Source organism: Dryobates pubescens, chromosome 20 (genome assembly GCF_014839835.1).
Source record: "Dryobates pubescens isolate bDryPub1 chromosome 20, bDryPub1.pri, whole genome shotgun sequence".
In the NCBI taxonomy this organism is placed as follows: domain Eukaryota; kingdom Metazoa; phylum Chordata; class Aves; order Piciformes; family Picidae; genus Dryobates; species Dryobates pubescens.
In genome coordinates this window covers 3,895,230-3,911,679 of record NC_071631.1, presented here as the reverse complement: position 1 = coordinate 3,911,679, position 16,450 = coordinate 3,895,230, and the positions used below count along the sequence as shown (strand labels likewise).

The window sequence follows — 16,450 nt, the reverse complement described above, 5'->3', positions numbered from 1 at the left end:
TCTAACCTAGTATATATAGAGGGTTTTAGTTTTGTAAATACTTATTACATGCACTGTCTTTCATAGTAAAAGTTGGTTTAAAAATGCACTCTTTTGGGTTTGGTTGTTTTTTTTTTTTTTTTGGTGATCAGAACTTGGCCTTCTCTTCAGAACTAAAACTGCAGTACTTGATTGTATTGACAAAACATCAATAAAACCCGTTGTATAACAGGTGGCTCTGCTGTGCCTTTGTCCTGCTGCTGAGGCCACTCACAAAGACACCACACCCCCCAAATCCAGCAGCTCTGCTTGCTACTGAATGCTCTTAGGTGAGAAGCAATGGTTTGAAAACTGGAGCAGGGGGGATTTAGGTTGGACACTGGGAGGGAGTTCTGCACAATGAGGGTGATGAAATATTGAACAGGTTGCCCAGAGATGTGGTTGAGGCCCTGGCCCTGGAGCCATTCAAGGTCAGATCTGATGGTCAGGCCCTGGGCAGCCTGCTGTAGCTGGAGGTGTTTCTGCTGACTGCAGGGGGGTTGGACAAGATGCTCTTTGAGGATCCCTTCCAACCCAGTGCATTCTGTGAACTGCAGGTTTCTTGTGATTAAGGAAAAGATTCCTCTCTGCAGGAGCTCATTTGTTAAAAGGATGAAATCCAGACCCTTCTAAACTGGCAATTATTTGAGGAACTGAAGTCCAAGTGTTTGGGATCCCCTTTCCCCTTTCCTTTTTTTTTCCCCCCATGACACTTTTTTGCCACATTCCACAACTCTGTCTACAGCCAACCTCCACACCCTGAGTGGTCAGTTCAGCAGCACACAGAAGAAATGGCAAATCACTTCCAAAGCCTAGAAGTACATATAACAAAAAGAAAATATGTTTTTTAACCCAGTTCCTTACCTGGAAGAGAAGATGTTCCCTGTTAGAGGCACACCACTTCCAGAGAAGCCTGGCTGCCATAGACTCCATGAAGAAGCAGTCATGGTCCAGCTGGGAGTCATGGAGCACCCAGCACCTTCCATGGTCTCTGCAGGATCATCACAGGCTGCTCTCCAGTAGCTGAGCTGCTTCCACACACAGCAAACAGCCTGCAAAGGAAATCAGCCTCTGCAGCAACTCACACTGCTAATAAGAACCACTGCTCCAGCTTTAGCCTCCCCAGATGCTCGCAGGCAGGAGTGGGCACCTGAAAATCATTTTTAGGGCAAATTTCCAGTGCTAGAACTTACCCCAAGTGAAGCTCAAGACTCAGCTACATGCAGGATGTACCAAATAACTTCCATTCTGCTATCTACTGAAGGATTCCAAGAAGTGGTTCCAGGTTGAGCCTTAAAGTGAAGAACAGGGTGGGGAGGAAGAGTCCAGAGATTTTCATACAACTCATCTTGTCCTTTAGTGTGGAAGCACAACTTGAGTTGAATGAAAAGACAGGAGCAGTGGCTAATTAACAAAGATAACCAAGTGATTTTATTTCTTTCCAAGGAAGTCAGAGCTCAGTGTTTCAGGACACATTTCAATTCTGACCCAAAAGGAGCTGTATTTTTCAAACAGAGCTCTTCTGCTCTCGGTGAGTTCCAAACATTCCAAATGATAAAGCTGCTTTCAAAGGAAAATGTCTTCTTTTACCTCATTCTGTGAGGATGTTCATGTCTCTGGCAGAGAAACATGAAAAACCTGACATTTTACATCCCAGATCTGCAGCACAACACTGAAATACACAACAGACCAAAATTCCACGTGTTCCCAGGACACAAGAATTCATCTATACACGGAAAACCCATTCAAGGATCAGACAGAAGCCTGGCACTTGATGGAAGCAGACAACAGGAAAAGCTGGAAGGAGCCATGGAGCCAGATTTCCCATGTGGGTATGGAGCTGACACCCTCAGTGCTGTGACACCACAGGGAGCAAGCTCTGCTTGAGCCCCTTCCTGCAGTGACAGAAACACCAGGCTGTAGAGAACATCCTCACATTCAGATCTGTGAACATTTCCACAGGCTCACCTCCTGCTTTCTTTTTGCTTTCAGCCATTAAAAGGCTTTTCCCCTTTTCAGACTGAGCTGTGACTCCCTTTGTGATCACTGGGAAAAGGTTTGACACTGGCAACTAGTGGAACAACACAGCAGTGCTAAAACATTCTTGGCCACAAGTGCCACCAGCTTCAAATGCACAAATTCTTTTCAGCTCTGATTAATTCTCCCCTAGTTCTCCCCCTTACTCTTACCAAGGACAGAGCTTTAAGGCTGCAAGAAGTAACTCCTGCTTGCTGCTGAAGGAATTTTTGTCCCTGGCTGCAGCAGAACCAGGGGCCTTGCCTAACAGATTTGAACACAGAATCACAGAATCAATAAGGCTGGAAAAGACCTCAGAGATCATCAAGTCCAACCTATCACCCAACACCTCATGATTAGCTAAACCATGGCTTCAAGTGCCAAGTACAATCCTTTTTTGAACAGCAATCTCGTTGGGTAGGACAGCATGAAAAAGGCAGAGTTAGGCACAGAGGAAAGCAAGAGAAGCTGCAGCAAGGTGAAAGCTATGTAAGGGAGCACAGAATGTAGTCAGGGGGGTTGCTAGGTGGATCACAGAGCAAAGGACACCAAAGGAACAGGGCCCAGTTCCAGCCTCTTCCAGCAGTAACCATGAGCCAGCTGGGATTGTCACCATGGACATTTCCCCAGTGCCACTGACAATGCCCAGGAGTCCCTTTCTCCAATCTCCAGCACTTTTTGTTCTGCCTCTACAGAAGTGACTCTCCCAGAAGGTTCACCCTCAGCATCTTCACTCCACATCCCATGCCACCGTGCAGGACACCCTCCAGGCTCTCCAGGGATGTGCCTCCATGATCACTTCCCACCCATAATCCTCAGCTGAAGGTCTGCTGGGCTTTGCTAAGCCCAGCAGAGCCACTGCAAGACGGGCCACTAACAACTCAAAGGCCACAGCATGAGGAGTAGAGGAAAACAGTAGGAAGTTGCAGAGGCTCCTGCTTCACCCTCAGAGCCCAGGCTGCCCATGGGCTGAGAGCTTCTGGCAGTACAGCTCATGCAGGCTCTGTGCTATCTTCTGTGTCTCTTGAAAGGCTTCACAGCTCTGCTCCCAGGTTGGGGGGATCTGCTCCTCCCCATAATAAGCCCCAGCGATGGCTCCTGCCATGGTAGCAATGGTGTCTGTGTCTCCACCCAGAGAGATGCAGTAGGTGATGGTCCTCTGCAGGTTGCTGTAGTGATCAGGAATATCAGGGTCAGGCTCCATGCAGCGCAAGAAGGAGTAAATGGCAGTGGGGACCGAGCGCAGGGCAGCAATGCCGTTGCCTGTTGACAAAACCAAACACCTTCAGTCCTGCAGGACCCAACTGCAGCTTCCCAGCTGCCCAGCAACCTTCAACACCACTATCACTGAGACCTCCCTCTAGTTCCCCAGTGCCACTCACCCAGGAGACCAGCTGCCAGCTCCAGCAGCAGTTTGGCAACACACATCTGCCTGTTCCCCTCCAACACAGCAGCCATTAAGACAAGAGGTTTCAGAACACTAGCACACATTACTCATGGCAAGCTTTTCCTAGCAAAAGAGGCTTCCTCCCCCCATCACTACAGAAAGGGAATCACTGGCCTCAGCAAAGCTGACTGGGGGGCACAGGCAGCCTTTCCAGCACATTCCATGCTGAGAGGCAGCAGAAGCTGAAGGGGTGATCAGGGGCAGGCTGGCTGAGTCAGTCCTGCTCCCAGCTCCCTCCTAATCCTTGCGGTAAGAAAGGTGCTCACCTAATTCAGACAATACATCTGCTCTGGGCACGCTGCTGAGCTCCAAGAATTCCTTTATCTTCTTTAGACGCCTTGAAAATGGTAAATCCTCAAATCCCAGCCTGGAAACAAAGAGCACAATGAGGAAGAGAGAATGGGAAGGGGGAGAGCAAACTGGACACAGCTCCTCACAGCCACTTACGCTCGAGCATCAGTAAGAGACTTATCATCTGCCTCCACATCTTCCATGTGGTTAATGAGCTGCTCCAGGAAGGTCTCCTTGCTGAGCTCTCCCTGCAGAGCCAGGTGCACAGCCAGGGCCTGCAGGATGGCCCCGTTGTAGCCCAGGGAGTTGGCGTGGGTTAACTCTGCACTCAGCTTCGCAAACTGGGGATGGGAACACGTGGTTAGGAAACCCCCCTGAGACACCACAGTGGGACCTGCCTGACAGCAGGGACTGAGGAGCCCAGCTGCCCCATGGAGCCAAGGATGGTACCTTCTTCACATCCTGGATGTCAGGGTACACAAGTGAGATGCCTGCCACCCTCATGGCAGCCCCATTGCCATAGGAGCCCTTCCCATTGAACTGGGCTCTCGCTGGTTCAAACACATCGCTGCACTTGGGGCTCAGGAGCTTCTTGAAGACGTTGACAACAGCCATCCCATAGCCCCTGTTGGGCTCCTTCTTGTACTCCTCAGCAAACCTGGCACAGGCAGGAGAGAAAAAACACAGGGAATAAGGGGATGTGTAACTGAGGTTGTGTCAAGCCACCCAAAGTGAATTAGCAACACGTGGGCAATCCAGTGACAGTCAGGGGTCAAGTGAGTCAGCTCTGTGGGGACTGAATCTGATTCCCAAACACTGGTGTGAAAGAAGGAGAGGGTGGATAAACATCACCTCTCACAACCCACTTGTTTCCTTCTCAGCTCTGCCTTGAAATAGAAGCAAAACTGGAAACGTTTCCGTGGGTCACAACCACAAAGAAAGTCTTTTGTTCGAGTCCAGTGGAAGAATTTTCTAAACAAATAAATGCTCTGTCTTAAGTGGAACCAAATGCTACCAGGGCTCTGGATTCAAAAGGGAAATAGATCATAAACAAACCGAAGCTGACCTCACCAACATTCACTAACTGAATTAAGGGAAGAGCAAACATAAATAGCAACAAATAAACATGGAAGGAAAGGCTTCTGAAATGCCTTAAGCATTATCTTCCACAAGGGTGAACAGCCACACAGGGATGCAGTCCAGAAGGTACCATCCTGCTTCAGTCCAAAGCAGACCCTGAACCCACACTGAAGCTTAACAGGACCGTGCAGAGCACACAAGAAACGACAGCATTTGCCGGCCCCTTTCTCATTGCTTTTCTCCACATACTAACAGTGACTCTGCTGTAGCCCCTTCCACAGAAATTAACATGGATTGCTTCATCTTTAGGAAGTTTTTGTCTCCATCAGGAGCCATCAGCACCCTGCCCTGCAGCTGGCTTCAGCCCTTACCTCTTGGCCATATCAACTTCATCAAACTCCTTCTTGGCTAGCAGGGACTGCACCACCGACCTGCTCATGGCTGTGTCGTCCGTGTATGAAAGTGTTTCTGAAAGGAGAAGGTCAGAACATAGTGTGACCATCCAGGGACAAACTCTTCTCCTGTCCTCCACTCTCAGCACTTCCCTGCTCTCCAAGGCCCCATTAGCTGTACAGCTGAAGTAAGAACAGAATAGAATAGAACAGAATAGAGTAGAATAGAACGGAACAGAACACAATAGAATAGAATGAACCAGGTCAGAAAAGACCTTTGCGATCATCAAGTCCAACCTATCATCCCACACCATCTACTCAACTAAACCATGGCACTAAGTGCCTCATCCAGTCTCTTCTTAAACATCTCCAGTGATGGTGACTCCACCACCTCCCTGGGCAGCACATCCCAATGGCCAATCTCTCTTTCTATGAAGAACTTCTTCCTAATATCCACCCTAAACCTCCCCTGGCACAGCTTGAGACTGTGTCCTCTTGTTCTGGTGCTGGTTGCCTGGGAGAAGAGACCAGCCCCCACCTGGCTACAACCTCCCTTCAGGTAGTTGTAGACAGCAATAAGGTCTCTTCTGAGCCTCCTCTTCTCCAGACTAAGCAACCCCAGCTCCCTCAGCCTCTCCTCATAGGGCTGTGCTCCAAACCCCTCACCAGCTTTGCTGCCCTTAAGTTAAAACATGACCAGAAGTTCCCCAGCACTTTGAGCTCATCACTGGCTGCAGTCATCAGAGTAAGATACAGAGGAAGAGAGATGCACTCACAGCAGGAACAAGGCAGAATGAATTTCAAGATTAATAAGAGCCACAAGAAAGTGCCTGACATCCAGAGGTGCACACGGACAAGCAAGACAAGTCTCTCTCTCAAGAAGTTTACTGCATACACTGACAAACAGAGAAAACATGAGACTGTGACAGCATCAAATGCCATCAGATGCTACTGGAAGGCTTTACAGGGCTTGCTGCACAGCTCAGAACCCCAAAGAGTTAAATAACCATTCACACGCTTCCCTTACTCTGTTTCTAGTACATCTATTCCTTGGTGACACTGCCCCGTTCCCAGCACAACACACAGCTTCACTGGGGCCAGGAGCAGCACAGGCTGAGCACAGCAAACCCCAGTTCCCTCCACATCAGCCATGTGCAGAGGAACCAGGAACCACCCTAGGAGAGCCAGAAGCTGGGCACTGCTTCAGCAAGGTCATTCTCACCCGGGGGCAGGGGAGGCAAACCCTACAGCACAGGGGCACATCCCAGAGCAGGGCTGGGTGTCCCAAACACCGCGGCACAGAATATGCCAGGGCAGGGCTGGGTGCCCCAAACCCCGCAGCACAGGAGCACATCCAGGGCAGGGCTGGGTGTCCCAAACCCCGCAGCACAGGAGCACATCCAGGGCAGGGCTGGGTGCCCCAAACCCCGCAGCACAGGAGCACATCCAGAGCAGGGCTGGGTGTCCCAAACCCCGCAGCACAGGAGCACATCCAGAGCAGGGCTGGGTGTCCCAAACCCCGCAGCACAGGAGCACATCCAGGGCAGGGCTGGGGATGCCTCACACTGAGGTGAGGAGCAGGACCGGGGGCACCCACGCCTCGGAGGAGCCCCGAAGTGCCATGATTCGCGGGTGGAAGCACTCTAAAGCCCTGTCTTGGGGTGTTAAGAGCCAGGCCCGACCTGGTGGCTCCAGGGAAAGGTCCGACCCCAGGAGGTTTTCCGCCCACCTCTGCGGGCGCTGCCGGCCGGTTCCCCCTCCTCAGGTGCCGATTCCAGGCCTTGGAGGAAGCGCAGCAGATCGGGGAGTTTCACCACGCTCCTGTCTTCAAAGACGGCACCCAGGCAGTCGCCCAACAACGCTCCGGCCAAACAACCCCGGAACCGGGCGAGCGCAGGCCGAGATCTCGCCGCTGCTCGCCCAGTACCAGAGGGCGACCCCGCGGCCGCCGCCATTTTGCTCCGCGCCGCTCTCCTCCGGGCCGCCAGAGGGCGGCGTTCGCGGCAGCTCCATCGCGCCGCTGCGGACACCGCCCCCTGGCGGCCTGGAGGAGAGCGGCTGAGATGTGAGCATCGGGAAAAAACCCCCACGCCCTCCCAAATTCCAGCCCAAATCTGAGATTAATCGAACAAATTTGAGTCGGTTCACCCACAAAGCAGATCCAGCTTGTCGCCACCATGACAAAGAGTCTTTTCAGAGCGCTGCCCTTGCATTTGTAAAGGATTTAAAGCACTCAAATGGATTCAATCACCACCCCCCCACACAAAATGCTTCCTAATTGCCTTTGGATGATTTTCTTGGGGGATAAATGCTTTATTTTTCAGGGAGTGCAAGAGGATATAAATATCATAGAAGGGGGCAGACAGTTATATAAACTCAGAGGAGAATGGTATGATGCTAACAGGACACAGATGTCCGCGTTGCTCGCTACGGAACTGAGTCACTTGGTTGCTTTCTCCTCGTTGCACAACACTCCCCCAGCACGTTAAGCCACCTCCAGTTGCTTGCTCTCCAGCTCACGGTTCGTGGTTCGGTTGAAAGTGTCAACCTCTGGCACAAATTTCTCAGCAGGAACCACAAGTTTTCTGCGGCTGTCCATGCACTTGTTGTCCAGCACTAAGGAATTGGCTTTGTAGCCAAGATCGGTCTGAATGCGGTAAAGCTGTCTGTAAAGAGCATCCAAGGCGTGCCTGGGAACAAGCAGAAGTGAGAGGACAAGGTGAGAGGTTGACCTGCAGGGAAGCAGCTCTGTGAAGAAGGACCTGAGAGTCTTGTTGGACAAGAAGTTGCCCATGAGCCAGCAATGTGCCCTTGTGGCCTAAAGGCAAATGGTCTCTTGGAATGCATTCAGAAGAGTGTGACCAGCAGGTCAAGGGAGGTTCTCCTTCTCTACTCTGCCCTGGTGAGGCCACATCTGGACTATTGTGTCCAGCTCTGGGCTCCACAGTTCAGAACTATTTGAGAGAGTCCAGCAGAGGCTACAAAGAGGCTGAGGGGACTGGAACATTTAGGGAGACTTACTGTGATTCTGCCAGCTTCTGCTTGAGCGCACGGATGGTCGCCTCCAGCTGGTGGACCTCATCTGTCAGCCCATACTGGGCCTGTGAGGTGGGAGGGAGAAGGTGACACAGTTACCTGACCTGGTTTAGAAAGGCCACAGCCCTCTTGTTCCCCTTCTAGCCTAGCTCTGACATTTATTTCCTCTCTTTGAGGATCCATTCTCAGCCCCTCTGACCCCTTTTCCAGAATGCATCCACATGTTTCAGATTCACACAAGCCCCCACCACAGCTGGTGCCCCCCAGTGCCTCCTGGCAGGAGCATGCTGGCACCTGGTCCCTGCAGAGCTCCTCCTCAGGACGGTAGGTGCGGGTCTCCAGGCGGGTGTGTGCCACTTTCAGATCTTGTGCTTTGCGCCGAAGATCTTCCTCCAAGCGCCGGATGTCCTCCTCCAGCTCAGCAATTTCCTCAAGGGTCTACGGATGAAGACACATACAGGAGGGACAGCCAGGGACTCAGCCTGGGAAACAGCCCCTAGGGTATCTGTGGAGGCTGGCAATGAGCTTTTAATGAGGGCTGGTGGGTTTCTGAGTACTGAACCTCTCTGCTCACAGACTGGGCATTTCATGTGATGCTGCTGGTTTAGAGCCAACAGTGGTTGAGACCAGGAGTGAAACGAAAAGGCCCAAGCCTGGCACTGCTGCTGAGGAAGACCAGAGCAGCACCTCTGATGGCAGAGGGAGGAAGGATGCTGTGGGGATCATCCATGTGGCACTTAACAGCTCTCCTGTGGGAACCACGCTCAGGCCAAGGAGCCTTCCACAGGACAAAGAGCCTGCTGGATTCAATTCCCACCCAAGGCTGTAGTTGATCATCAGAGAAGCAACATTTACATTCTGCTCCTGCCACTTCAGCTCATCGTAGGCTCTCTCCATGTCTCTAATCCTCTTGCGAAAGGCAAACTCAGTGGCCACACGCTGAGCCTCCAGCTCATTGTTTGTCTGTAGAGAGAACAGGCTCCACTCACACTTCTGGAAGGTGCTTCCCTCCCAGCTCTCGCCTGGGAGGTTGGGACGAGCCTCAGAGCAAACCCAGCTGGGTTCTGGCTGCCATCACATGTGTGCTGGTGTCACATTCCCCTGAGCAAAAGGCAGGGGACGATGGACAGGGACATGTCTGCCAGGCTGCTGAGATGGCTGCAAGCTCCACAGCACAACCAAGCTCCTCTTTTAAACCTGGGGAGCAGCTACTCTTAGAGAGGCTCATGGGCCAAATGTTGCTTTTTTCCAATCCCCCCCTTGCCCTGGCACAGCATGTGCCAGCCCATCCTCCCACACTGCTGCACAAGTTGCCAGCCAGGGGGCTGGTTCACCTGGGCAATGGTCAGCACTGCTGCCTCTCGGAGCTGTCTGGAGGCTTTCATTTCTGCCTCGGCGTGCTCCTTGTTGTCTCGGCTGTACTGTTCCCACTCCTCGAGCGTAATTGTTCTGTGAACAAACCACCAGTTGAGAAAGTAAAGCTGAGTGTTTGTAAGATAGTTCAAAAGGAGCCACATGCTGCAGGCCAAGAAGGTTTTGTGCAGCAGAGAATGACTGGGGAATTGAGGAGGTCACATCCTGTCTGATCTCCTCACCACACCAGCTGCAGATGGCTACCCTGTGGCCCAACATCTGCTCAAAGTGGGGACAGGGCCAAACCATGCTACGAAATGCCAAGCAAGTGAAAACGTGCAGCAACTTCTCCATGAGCTCTGCAAAGGCTGATACCACACAGCTTCCTGAGTGCCACCTTCAGCCAGGCACAAGGCAGGCAGGGCAGCTGGCTTCTCTTTTTGTGGGGACAACTTAACTCTCCAAAACCTGCAGCTTCACAACTCAAGAGCCATGACAAATCCCAGGAGCCAACTCTCCTGTTCTGAGCTCTTTCTCCCACACTGCACCCATCAAGCCATGATATGGCACTGGCATGGATTTGGCCACATACAGGCAGGTTCCTTCCTTACCCGCTGGGGATCCGTGTTGGGTTGACTTTGAAGGAGATGTTGGGAGAGTTCACGTTGAGGGACAAGCAGATACGGTCGATTTCCAGGGCTTCCATCTTGTGCCGGTGGTCACAGCTCAGCCGCTGGCGAGCCTCCTGCAAGTGGCTGTGGAGAGCAGGGTTGGAGTCAGCAGGAGCAGGCAGAGGGGAGAGCTCACAGCTTCCAGTCCTTGTTAAAGCAAGTGATGAGCTCCTGCCCTCGCAGTGACCTGGACCTGAGCTGGTGCAGCAGCACACCTGCATCCCCACCTGCCTGACTCCTGATCAGGCCCTGGGACCTTTAGCACCTCCAGGACACCAATTCATGACCCAAGGTTCCAGCGAGGGACATGGAACTGTTTGGGCCAAGAGTCCAGCCCAAAGCTGTGTCATTCTCCTCACCAGAGCTGTTGGAAGGCTTCAGTCACTTTCTCCTGCAGCTCTCTCTTGGCTTTGTTGATCATCTTCACCTCCTTGTGCAGCTCCTCCTCCACAGGGTCTCTCACCACATCGACAGCACGGCGACTCTCCCGGAGTGTCAGGCACTCAATGGACACATCCAAAGACAAGTTCTTTGCCTGCAGGGCACGTTCTGCTGCCTCCTTCACCTGGAAGAAGCAACCAGTGTGTGTGTGGGCGGGGTCTCCTTTAGGGGAAGGAAGGAAGAAAGGAAGGAGAACCCGCTTGAGCCCCTTGTTAGCAGGGCCTCAAGCTGCCCAGTTCTGAAACCTCTTGGCAAGCGTGAAATGAAAAGTGTAAGAGCCAAACACATTAGTCCTTTCCATCTGCTCTTTGCATTGGGAGTCACACCTTGCTGGGGACTAATGACTGCAGGAGCAGCAAGCAGCCTCTGGGTTCAGTGCTGGAAGAATCAGAGAGATGTCCCTCCGCTATTAAAAATTAAACATTTCAAACAAATCTATTTAAAACCAAACAGTTTTGAATGATGGTGGTAACAGGTTTCTCATTATCCTTCAGAGCTTAAAAAACAACCCCCAAACCAACCACAAAAAACACCCCCAGCACAAGGATGCAATGCACAGCTCCATCCAACAGCCTGACACAGCTCAGAACACAATGGTTGGCTTTCCAGGAAAACATTTCATCAGGTACAGATCTCAGAATACCTGTGCTAAGCCCCTCTGAACTCCATATGGACTTGCCCATCGTAGAAGACAAGCCTCTATTATTTAGCATGCCATGTGGAGAGCCTAAGTTGATTTCCAGCCATCTGTCTTCCCAACATACTTTGGCTAAGGCATCGATTTCCGCATCTATGTCTGCGAGGCATTTGTCCAGCTTCTCCTTCCATCTGTTCACGCTGCTGATACGATCAGCCAGCCGGGTTTGGTTGTCATGCTCATCCCATTTCGTCTGGAATTAGAGGAGAAACATCATCACTCCGTTTTAAACTGCAGTTCTGAACCTTGCTGAAGCCTTTCCCCGTTTTGAGGACTGACACACACACACACACACCCTCCCTGCCAATAGCAAGCACACACAGAACACAAGTCACAATGGATGCAAAAATCACACCCCAGGATTTTGTAAGAGCACACCTGCATGGCTGCACATGGGTTTATGGGATGGAAATGTACATAGAAGGTTCTTTAGAAGTAAAGTCTTCTTCTACTCCCTCATCTTCATAGATTCATAGAGTGGTTTGGGTTAGATAAGACCTTAAAGATGGTCCAGTTCCAACCTCTTTGCCATGGTTAGGGACACCGCTCCCTAGCCCACGTTGCTCAAGGCCTCATCCAACCTGTCCTTGAACACCTCCAGGGAGAGGGCACCCAGGACTTGCCTGGGCAGCCTGTTCCAGCGTCTCACCACCCTCCCTGTAAAGAACTTCTTCCTAATACCCAGTCTAAATTTTCCTTCCTCCCTCCTGTCCTATCACTACAAGCCCCTTGTAAAAAGCCTCTTGACCCTCAGCCCCAGGGAGCAGGCAGCAGACCCACCTGGCTGTTGGTTTCGTTGCGGAGGGCTCGGGCTTCCTGCCGGACTTGGTGGGAAGCAGAGCGCTGGCGCTCAGCATCGGCTGAGATGAGATGGGAGTTGGTGTGCCAGTCTGGCACGGAGTAGCGCTGCCCTGGCTTCACGCTCAGCGTGGCCATCTTGCTGAAAAAAGGCATCAGAAAGTTCTGTTTATTCATGGAAGTACCCCAGAAATGGAGGTGCACCCACAAACTGGAAAGTTGTTCAGGAGAAAAGCAGCAGCAAGCTCCAGGCTGGCATCTTGCCCAAGGCAGACACACGTGTCCACACAACCAGGGAAGCACAAGGGATTGGAGCCTCCCTCTGCCCCTGGGCAAGGAGGAAAACCCTCTCCACCTGCCTCTCCCTGGGGAACTACCTGCAGAGACAAGGAGCTGCTCACTGCACCATCTCCCACATGGCATTTATGGAGCTTGGACAAAATGGCTGATTGCACAACTGCTTCTCCTTGTGTTACAGCTGCACAGGCTCGGCCCAGGGCTACCGCCCCAGGGGACTCGAAGGCTTTAGAGGAGCAGTCTGGTTTGCAGCCATCCAGGGCTACCGCATCCCGACAAGAAATGCAGGGACCACACAACAGGATCAGAGCTGCAGGTCACCGGAGTGCAACAGTCAAGGCAAGCTCTGGCGCAGAGTCCCTGTCCCGGATGCACCCCAGGGCTGTCTCTGGTGTTCCCTACGGCTGCCCCCCAGCCCTCTCGGGCACCGGCAGCTGAGGCATAGCACCGGGAGCACACCGGGGAAGAGAAACTGGGGAACTGCAAAGGGAGGGAAGCCTCCCAGGCAGGACTTCGGGCTGCAGAGACAGGGAGGAGGCACAAAGGGCTGCGGGCAGAGGGGCTCGACCCCTAGGCTGAAGCGAGCAAACAGGGAAGGGGCTCAGCCCCAGGCGGGAGGAAACCTCACCCTGAGTAGGGTGCCCCAGCTCCAACGCGTCTGGGCCCAGCCCCGTTCCCAGCTCCTCGGGGCCAGCGCTGCTGCCGGCCCAGGGCCCTCCCCTGCAGCACGGCTCCCGCTCCTTTCACCGCCGGGCCCTGGGCCCAGCCCCGCTCCCCTGCCCGCCAGACGCCGGTTCCGCTCCTCCTCCCTCCCCGGCAACCGCAGTGCCCTCAGCGCCCGGTCTCGGTTGCCGTCCCCTCACCGCTCCCGCCCCGCCTCAGGCCGCCGCCGCCGCTCGGTTGCGCGGTGCGCGCAGGGCCGTTGCCAGGAGGCACCGGCGGGGGCGGTTGGGGCCAACACGGAACGCGACAGACGATCCCCACCTCCCGCTCCCCTCCGGGGGTCCCTGGCCCGGGGGCGGGGGGTAAGTGCCCTCGGGGCTGGGCACTGCCCGTGGCGCTGTGTGCAGCTGGTGAACAAAGTGCGGCAAAGCGACACTGAAAGCACACAAATCACCAATAAACCCAGCGGGGAGCAGGCTGGGGGGCAGGGGGGCGTCCCAAGATCGAGTGTTGCAACACCAGCATCACCACCTCTTCCTGACCTGGACACGATGGCACCCACGGGTACCACCAGCATCATCCACCACGGCTCTAATTCTGTGGGCATTATGATTTAAATCACTGACCTGAGCACTTCAGGTGCACTTCAGGTGCTCCCCCTTCAAGTTCTCCCCCTTAAAACAAATAACACCCCCACTCCCCCCCAGACATAATTATTAAAGGGCATCAAACCAGACAGAAAAGGTTGGAGTTAAACCCATTTTCTGGCAGCCTGAACCACATAACCTCTTCCAGATGCCCCCCAGCTCCGCTCAAGATCAGCACCTCCGTCTCCATCCGCTCCCGTGGGGCATGGCTTTGGGGGTGAATCAAAGAAAACATCACAGCTGCATTTCAAAAAAAAATTTATTATTTTTTATTTTCCTCAAATGAATACGGTTGGTTTACAATACACCCAGCTTGATGGTATCTAAAGCCAGTAGAGATCTGATGACTGTCGTGTATTATACACAGTCGTACAGAAGGTTACAGATGCCTAACGAGAGGGAAGGAACAAGTGAAGGAAGTTGACATTTTACTGTGCTGGAAAGAAAGCAACTCTTGCAACAGGTAGAAAATTTTGGCAAGAACAATTTGTCTGGAAAGGGAGAAGGGGCAGAGGACACCGCTTCTGCTTAGCAAGTACATCTCAAAACACACCACACATGGTTCCCCCTCCCACCCCACATGGTTGCAGCCCACATCCGTAATACAAAGAGGCACACATGGTCAAGATGGTTAAGTAAAAATAAAGGCTTTTCCCAGTTTGTTTGCCATCCATCTACGATCTGTTTGTGCAATGTCTCGAGTCACAGCTCTGCTCGATTCTTGAAACAATTCCCTTTTGCTTTGGAACCCCCCTTCCCCCCTCAACACCTTCACGGTGGGAACACGTTCAGGTTCCTTCTTAAGCAATGGTAACACCAAAACGAGGGGAGCAGTTACCAGCATATGAGAAAGAGCAAGATTGTACAGGTAGGAGAGAATCTCAATCCCCCTGACTGGTTTATTAAGAGTTTTATTGTGAAAAAGAATCCCAAAGAGCACAACATGGTGGGGTTTTATTTCAATTTAAACATATGGTATCAAATGTATATGCACAACATTACCTCCAGCAGGCTCCTGAACCAACACAGCTTGATCACTACACCAGTGTCCACAGCACATGCGATGCCACCTTCTCCTCAAGTGATAATACCCACACTGGCTCATCACAGAATGCTACCAATTACTGTGAAAGCTTTAAATACCTGCTGGTAAGGATCTTAACTATGGCCAAACACCTCCAGGCCACATCACCAGCCTAGATTTTTTTTTCCCCACACAAGAACCAACATGATTATCCACCAACAGGCTACCTGGGGACGCTTAACTGCTCACCCCATGGGAAGAGACATGAATAAAACAGCCAGGAGGAACCCTGTGAGCAGAAGTGCATCACCCAGCCTGTGAAAAGCAAGATCCACACACCAGTGTCCCTGGTCATGGCAGGAGGGGCTGGGCAATGGGTCTGTAAAAGGAACATTTTGGACCACAAACGTGTTCTGCCAACCCTATTGCTAATGCTGGACCTGTCTGTTCCAAGCTGCCTGCAAAACAGACACAAAATGCAACCTTCTAGAAGCAGGTTTCCCTACAGGAAAACAACATCAAGTTGTCTCATGGTGAGATTCAACACCGAAAACTGCAGAAATGAGACCACTTGGCTGAAGATCAGAAATCAAGTCCAGAGACTACTAAAAACTACAGCCACAGGAGGAAAGTGATGTACGAAACCGTGCGCCCCAAAGAAGCTTTCTTCACCTCTAAGCTGCCAGAAGGCAAACTTCAGGTCTAGCAGGCTTCCTCTCAGGTTTTTTTGGAGAGGTATTCCTCCCCAGTTTAAGAGCCCTGCTCTAGTTTCTGCTTTGCTGGCACACCATTAGGTTCAAAACCTTCCAAAGGGTCTTTACGCTGAGCGCTGCTCCAGTGGGTAGCACTTTGCTGTACGTCTGAGTGAACACTAACTGGCAAGACAGGGATTTTTCTATCAAAGGAACTGCTTTTGAATATGTTTAAGAGATTTGCAAGTGTAAGCATAATAAAAGTTTATTAGTAACTATTTTAATAGCTTATTTTTGCACACCTGTACTTAAAATGGGCTGTGGACCCATGATTTATGGGCTAGCGTAGCCCTGAACTCAACACACAGTCACATTTTTCTGTGTTGCTAGATAGTATTACAGTAGGTATTAATTTTCCAACTGCCAAATGTGTTTAGAAGACCTACATAATCCTCAGCAATGAAGAAAACAACCAACCCCTTTCATTTAAATAAACTTGCCCTCCGACGTTCTCTTTTGCAATAAATGGATTACCTTAAAAGAAAGCAACAGGTAAACATCATGGGACCAGCCCCAACAGCTTTCCTCAGGCAGAGCTGGGATGAGGTGCAAGTGAAGAGCAGGGGCTCGTGGCAGACAGGCTCCAGAGCTGTATTAAGTGGAAATGCAAACGTGCAAGGAGGTGCACAGGTTTGTCAGCACTTCCACAGCGTGCTTCACCCACCCAGCAGCTGGCTCTCGTAAGGCGATGTGAATCATCACAAACATTTGCAGGATGGGGTGAAAAAGGAGGCAGAATCAAGTAGCCAAGGTCAGAGAGGGAACCCATTTCAGAGCCAGCAGCGAGACCAGAGTTCCTGGCTGGATGATTCTTCAGTATCTCAAAA

At 51.9% G+C, this 16,450-nt stretch overlaps 2 protein-coding genes across 2 annotated transcripts; both read right to left on the bottom strand.

Annotated features, from left to right (window-relative positions):
• Window positions 1-950: 950 nt before the first annotated feature.
• ADPRS (ADP-ribosylserine hydrolase) lies at window positions 951-7,217 on the bottom strand. Its single transcript, XM_009908484.2, has 7 exons — window positions 6,974-7,217; window positions 5,224-5,320; window positions 4,223-4,430; window positions 3,929-4,113; window positions 3,748-3,848; window positions 1,212-3,297; window positions 951-1,070 (listed from the first exon to the last, which is right to left on the bottom strand). Exons 1-6 carry the CDS (start codon window positions 7,197-7,199, stop codon window positions 2,981-2,983), a joined length of 1,134 nt encoding a protein of 377 aa, XP_009906786.2. The 5' UTR covers window positions 7,200-7,217; the 3' UTR covers window positions 951-1,070; window positions 1,212-2,980.
• Window positions 7,218-7,573: 356 nt separating this feature from the next.
• On the bottom strand, window positions 7,574-12,687 carry TEKT2 (tektin 2). Its single transcript, XM_009908402.2, has 10 exons — window positions 12,618-12,687; window positions 12,223-12,382; window positions 11,510-11,635; window positions 10,664-10,869; window positions 10,245-10,388; window positions 9,615-9,729; window positions 9,136-9,243; window positions 8,575-8,718; window positions 8,266-8,345; window positions 7,574-7,934 (listed from the first exon to the last, which is right to left on the bottom strand). Exons 2-10 carry the CDS (start codon window positions 12,376-12,378, stop codon window positions 7,730-7,732), a joined length of 1,284 nt encoding a protein of 427 aa, XP_009906704.2. The 5' UTR covers window positions 12,379-12,382; window positions 12,618-12,687; the 3' UTR covers window positions 7,574-7,729.
• Window positions 12,688-16,450: the final 3,763 nt, after the last annotated feature.